General features: G+C 49.3%; 1 protein-coding gene across 1 annotated transcript in view; it reads left to right on the top strand.

Moving 5' to 3' along the window:
• The first annotated feature begins 381 nt into the window (after positions 1 to 381).
• SETD7 (SET domain containing 7, histone lysine methyltransferase) overlaps positions 382 to 6948 on the top strand; it is a 49364-nt gene continuing 42797 nt past the window's right edge. Inside the window, exon 1 of the mRNA XM_060115609.1 lies at positions 382 to 755. Within this exon, the coding sequence (XP_059971592.1) occupies positions 716 to 755 (40 nt within the window). The 5' untranslated portion in view covers positions 382 to 715. The remainder of the gene's footprint in view (positions 756 to 6948) is intronic.

Raw genomic sequence — 6948 nt, 5'->3', positions numbered from 1 at the left:
GTTGAGGCGCTGGAGCTTTAGGAACGCTGCCTTAGCTTGCCTTGCTCTTTGGAGGCTGTCCCGAGGGGGCACTGGCGGACACTGCAGGCGGACTTCCAAGTGGTCCCCGGCACAGTTGGAGGTCGGAGTTTTGAGCCCCAGAGGGCGGATACCCGGAGGTCCCAAGTGCCCGCGAGGAGCCCGCGGCGCCCAGGACCAGGCTTGGCGCTCGGAGCGCACCAAGCCTCGCAAAAGCAAAAGATAAACCCTGATGGGCCCGGGGGCTGGTGGGCTGGGGCGTAGCGTCAGCGCGGACCCCGAGCGTCTTTCGTTTTAAGGAGCCTCACTTCTGGGAAGGGACGGGGAACTGTCAATCAGCGAGGGAGGGAGCGCACCGGCGCTGGGTGATGTCAGCGGATCAGCTGCTCGATAACAAAGAGGGGGTATTACAGGAGAAAGTTGCAGCGGCGGCGGCGGCCACGGCGGCACCCCGGAGCCTCGGAAGCGAGGGGCAAGTGGGCGAAGGAGGAGGGACGGCTGCTGCGGGAGCAGCTTAAGGCCAAGGAATTGAAAGGGCTCTAGGGGGAGGCAGTGCGAGCCAGCCCCGACTGCTCCTCCTCTTCCTCCTCCTCCAAACTCGCAGGGTTCAGCCCCAGCGCTCGCTCAGCCGCCGGGAGCACCCGGAGGGACGGGAGGCAGCCGCGCGGCCCCGAGCTGGGCAGGGTCCCCAGCCGCCATGGATAGCGACGACGAGATGGTGGAGGAGGCTGTGGAAGGTACAAGCATTTCTCTGGGGCCCGGGGAGGAGGCGCCGAGGGCACGGAACGCGGAAGGAGTGGCGGGCTGCGACCTGCGCGGCGCCGGGCCCCGCGGCCGCCACTGTCCCCTATGCGGGTGGCCCGCTGCTTGGGCAGGGGCCGGACCGCCACGGCCACGCCACTGGGAGCGCGCACTGCGCGGCGGGGCGCAGGCCGGGAACGGGTCTCGGCTGGGCCGGGGTCTCTGGGAGAGCGCTGCTGCTCCATCCCGCCCGGTCACCGCCTGCATCCGCCTTCGGAGTTGCGAAACCTGCCGGGCACTCCGGCCTTCCCCCTTTCGGGGATGGGAGGTGGCGGTGCGCAGGAGTTCAGCCCCCCGCGGCCGGCCGTCTCCGTGGAGCAGTCCCCCCGCCCGGTTTTGGCAAGCCCGAGCCCCTCTCCGGGCGCCAGCCCTTTCCTTCCGCTCGCCGCTGCGACCCGCGGTGACCGCGGCCGCGTCCGGGTCCGTCCCCCGGCGCAGCGCACGGGGCCGGACCAGGCACGTGGCAGCCGCGGTCCGGGCGGTCGCTTCTCCGAAACGATGAAATCATTGCAGAGCCATGGACAACGCTCCCGACCCAGGGCTTGAACGCACGCCGGCGGAGAGGCGGGTGGCCCTGGCCTCTGCTGCCCCCGAGCGAACTCAGTCAAACCGCCCTTCCCCCTTCCTGCTTCCCAGGCGGGTGCCGCCGCCGCCACGCTGTGCAGGCGCGCCGCAAGCCCGGACTGAAATTGCTGGGTGACACTTAACTTTCTGAATTCCATGCTGTTGGCTGTGGGTGATATCACCGCCTTGGTGTCGTGTTTCTCCGCCCCTTCGCTTCCAGCGCCCCTCCCCCGACTTTTCTCGCCACTTTGTTTTGCTGAGTTTCTCCACCTTTTTTTTTTTTTTTTTTTTTTTTTGCTGGTTCTAAAAAGCGAGGTGGGGACGTTATACAATCTAGTTGTTTGTATCAGGAGATGTTATGATTTTGTAACAGTGAATACTGGAAAATACTCTTTAGCGTATTTATTTATTTGATTCTACCGTACACAGTACGTCGTCATGTTTTGCAGTGTTGTGTGATGTTATTCCGGAATATTTTAACCAGATATCTAGATAAATATTTTTTAAGCTTTTGGTTGAATATGGTTTCTATCTAATTTGTATAAACAAGCTCTCAGAAATGGTCAAGAAAGACAAAGTGGCGACCCTTACAGATGCATGAGGTTGCATACTTATTGCTACTCTGGGAGAAAAAAAAATCAGTTTTTACATCAACATCATTGACTCCTTTTGTAGTGCTCCCGAGGTCTTAAGGAGAGATTAAGTAGAATAAGATTTCTGAATTCTATAAAAGCTAACTGCCTTAATGTAACTATTGAAACTTCTTATTTCTTTATCCAGCTTCAAGGAGTGTTGATGGTGGTGTTTTAATTTCACAGTGTCCTGAACTGTTTATCTCCAATGAGTAAAGCCAATGCTGGGACTTACTGGGGCCCAAAGATGTTAGTTGGAAGCCTTCTTTAAATGTAAATTATTGACTACGTGTGCCTTCATATTACAAAAGATAATTGAAAAATGCTCTTCTCAAATTGTTAGGACTGGCTCTCATTCTTCAGAAGTTTACTTTTACTCATAAAAATTTAACTCAAACCCTTGATCACAGGCAGTGCTCCCGAGGTTAACCCATCTTCCCCTTTGAAGCTGTTTGGAAACACAAGGCCCAGTTGTCCACGGTCCCAGGCTCCTTGCAGAATGTGAACAAGCAGCTTTAGAAATGCACCGATGTTGTTTTTGAGATTGCTCAATGGGTGAAAGCAGAGAAATTTCTTCATATAAGCAAGGAAGGTTCTGTTATGTAGGGTGACCACATGCAATATTGTCCAAAATCAGAACATACTTGAGAAGGGTCACTATTTAATACTTACGCTGGGACAACTGGCTTAAACCTTGAAAGTCTGGGGCAATCCGGGACACACAGTGACTCAGTTGTACCTAACAGTAAACAATTAGAGTAACACAGAAATTTTAAAAATCCTTAGATGCACCCAAGGCTCAAACTCACAGTGTCTAGAGCATGCATGTGTAAAAGTAGGCTTTTCTTTAGCCATTCTTGGACTTTTAAGTGCTGTCTGTAATAGTCTTTACTTAACATCTAACACATGCATGGGGGACTGGTAAAAGGCCAGTCTGAATATCTCTCCACATACAGAGCCTGTGCTCTCGGTAGTTTATTTGTCTTAGCTGAAATTATCATTGCTGTAATTGTTTAGTCCTTACATGTGCAGGCTCTGTGCTAAGTGTTTCACACACACATTATCCATTCAGTCTTATCACGTGCCTAGTAATATTATCCTAATTTTACAAAGGAGGGAACTGAGGCTTAGAGAAGTTAAGAACTAATCTGAGGACATTCAGCCAGGTAGGAGACAGGCTTGGACCTCCAGAACCGCACTGTGCCATACCAAACTGTTTCTCTACATGTTTCTTTTATTTTAATGAGTCAGTCAAATATATGAAATAGTTGGTAACTGAGTTTGGAAGCCACAGTTAAATGTTGCATCAGTGTCGTTCTTTATCAATGTCACTCTTTAGAGGTTGGTTCTGAAAGAGTTTGGTGACTTTCAGAAAAATGTATTTGGGGAAAGAGAATTTAACTTACAGCCTCTGCAACAGATACGCTTTTTCTTCTTTTTCTTCCTCCTTAGAAACATACTCTGGGGAAGAAATTGATCTCTTCAGGACTTGAGTCTTTTGTCACCTCACGTACATTTGGATTCTCTGTCAGGTGGAACTGTAGCTTGGGTGGAGTTCTAAGCTCAGGGTGGATGAATCCCCGAGGGCAGGTGGGTGGAGGGAGTGTCTGTGTACAGCGCTGGCTATGCTCCCTCTTGGGAAGGTAGCCCTGGGCCTCAGCAGGTCTGCAAACATCACCTGAGCTCCTGCTGTGGTTTTTAAAAAACTCTTTGAGGCTCATTGGTTCTTCTGGGAGTGATGTTTAGCTTTGGGAATAGAAATCATCATTACGTCTATTTCTTCGTCTACCCGTAGACACAAAGATGAATACAATGTAGTCCCTAATATAATTTGAAATAAATATATCACATCTAAACCATTGAATGATGGTGGTTGAGAGGAAGTAAAAATTGCATCTAGCTTGGGGAAATAGATGGGGGAGGACTTCCCGGAAGAGGTGGCGTGGAGTTGAGTCCAGTCCAGAGGGGAACTTTGGGAGTAAAGAGAGGTGTGGAATGAAACAATAATTCACAAGAAAAACGCAGATGACTAATAAGCATTTGAAAAGACACAATTTCATTAAATAAATACAAATGAAAATGTTGAGATAAAAGTTTTCTCTAATTAGATTGGCAAAATTCAATGAGACGGATATCATCCTACAAGGAAAGGGACACCCTTACGTGTGACTCATTAATATCATCAAGGAATTTCAGCTAATTGAATACTAACCCAGGAGCACAAAGACATTAAAAAGAAAGGGGGAAAAAAAAAAAGAGAGGAGTGGAATTATGCAGGCACATTCAGAGACGAATCCCTGGGTTCTGCTGTAACAGAGGGCCTAGGAGGAGAAAAGTGGAGGATGAGACAGGGGAAGGAGGCTCGTCACAGGCCGAGATCGTGGACTCCGTCTGGAGGCCGTGGGCCATGTGAGGGCTCTTTAGAGCTGGGAGTGGAGGATGAAGGCTCTGCTCTGGGAGGGCGGGAGGATGGGATGAACAGGCAGTGGGGAGCTGGTGAGGCGACCACCTAACAGGCTCTTTGCAGTAGCGGTCTCAAGGGTAGGAAAAAACAGAAAGACCTCGAAACATAAAAGAGACATCGAGGAAGGATCCTCAAAAATGGGAAATAGCAGAGTCTCCAGAACTAAAGAGCCAGAGTGAAAACAAGCATCTCCATGTTTCACTGTCCCAACCCCTCAAATATTAAGAGCATTTCTAACAGTCCCCCTATTATCTCATCCTGCCTGTCTCTAATAAGACTGCTCATGCTCTGTACTTAGGAAAAATACAGGCTAGGTGTCCTGGTAGCACCCTCTATGTGTAGGCCTCACATTAAAATTAAGACCCTCACAATAATTGAGTTCTTACAAGGGATTACTCTCAAAACTCAAATTATGTTTTGTTTTGTTTTGTTTTTTTTGCGGCACGCGGGCCTCTCACTGCTGTGGCCTCTCCCGTTGCGGAGCACAGGCTCCGGACATGCAGGCTCAGCGGCCATGGCTCATGGGCCCAGCCGCTCCATTGCATGTGGGATCTTCCGGGACCGGGACACGAACCCGTGTCCCCTGCATCGGCAGGCGGACTCTCAACCACTGCGCCACCAGGGAAGCCCTCAAATTATGTTTTTAACCACCAGCGTAAGTGTATCATCATGAGGGCACATTCTTTGCACTAAACAGAATAAGTTTGCCTTTTTATTATTATTACTTTTTTTTTTTTAAGTAGTTCTATTATACAAAACCAACAACGCATGTAAGGGCCTCTGGTTCTGAGGGAAACGCACACATATATACACACACACTCAGATCTCCTGTGAATAAGTCTGAGGCAGTAAGCAGCCAGGTGTCCGATCCAGAGGGAATTTCCTGTGCTGAGAGGTAACGTCACTGCATAGAACACAGGCCTGGCTCTCATCAGGTTCAGGAAAAAGCTCCGAGGGAACCCATGGGGAAAAAATTGAACTTTCTCTCTGTTCAGTAGATAATGATCTTTAGAACAAAGTGAAAAACTAGACTTGTGAGACGGTTATGTTTTATTCCCTCTTCCTCTAACTTCAGTCAATATTTAAAACCGTGCTGCAGACAGATATATGGCACACGAGCTGGGACCGCATTCCCAACACAGAGCAGTCATTCAAGTGGGTTTTCCTTGTTGTTTGGGTTGGCGTTCAACCTCTGTTGAGTGGGAATTGGCCCGGAAGGCTGTTGGCTGACTTGGCACATTGCACAGATTGATCTCAATCAGAGCAAGCTGGACTAGTGTTTCTCTTTGCATTGGGTAACACTTGGAAGAGACAGGCATTTGCCACCAGGATATGCTGCTGAAGATCCTGGTGGTTCTGTGAGAACTATCTTAACTTCGAAGGCGTCTTCCACTTCTCTGCCTGGGACCTGAGAACAGTCCCCTCTTTAGAGGTCACTTCTTCCACCATCGGCAGGGAAGAAAGGGCGTCCAGCCAGTTTGCCCTTGACCAGAGAGAAAAGGGATTGGAGGTTTGGGGGAAGGGGCCTTCAGCATCCATGAGCGCATTCAGGGTAGCAGTTAATGTGTTTCTTGGGCACATAGCAGTGACTTCCTCATCTATAAGATTGGAATTTGAGGGATGGTTGTAAGGTTTAATTTGGATAACGGGAAATTACATAACCCAGTGCCTGATGCATAGTAGGTATACAGATTTTTTTCTTCTCTGTATATCAGTCTCCCTCTCCATTAAATTGACTGTTGCTAGCAAGACAGATATTACATGATCTTATTGTCCAAATGGCAGTGGAACAAGAGTTGTACCAGAAGCTTCTCTTGCACTAACATTGATAGGAGATATGAGGTCTCAGTAACCTAATCTCTTCTCTTTTTTTTCTTTATTTTTCTTTTTTAAATTACTTTATTTATTTTTGGCAGCATTGGTTCTTCGTTGCTGTGCGGGGGCTTTCTCTAGCTGCAGTGAGCAGGGGCTACTCTTCGTTGCGGTGCGCGGGCTTCTCGTTGTGGTGGCTTCTCTTGCTGCGGAGCATGGGTTCTAGGTGCGCAGGCTTCAGTAGTTGTGGCACACGGGCTCAGTAGTTGTGGCTCGCAGGCTCTAAAGCACAGGTGGCATGTGGGATCTTCCCGGACCAGGGCTCAAACCCGTGTCCCCTGCATTGGCAGGCGGATTCTTAACCCCTGCTCCACCAGGGAAGTCCCAGCCTAATGTCTTTTCTTCCTGACGTTTCTTTCCTTGGAAGGTCCCTTAGTTGTTGTTATTGTTTTGGTTGTGGCTGTTGTTTTAAACATAAAGTTCTACTGCGAGGAACACCACCTCCGGCTGTTACATATTCAGGGTGGAAGTCTTGAATGATCACAAGCCTTAACTTTTAGCTCCTTTTCATTGATCCCGGTCATTGGTCACATCCTGGTCATTGATCACATCATCCTCCTTTTGGAAGGATGAGAAGAAAACAAAACAAATGAGCCA

This window comes from Mesoplodon densirostris, chromosome 1 (assembly GCF_025265405.1).
Source record: "Mesoplodon densirostris isolate mMesDen1 chromosome 1, mMesDen1 primary haplotype, whole genome shotgun sequence".
Taxonomy (NCBI): Eukaryota; Metazoa; Chordata; class Mammalia; order Artiodactyla; family Ziphiidae; genus Mesoplodon; species Mesoplodon densirostris.
Note: the sequence above shows the minus strand (reverse complement) of the source record. Positions and strands in the feature narration are given on the sequence as shown.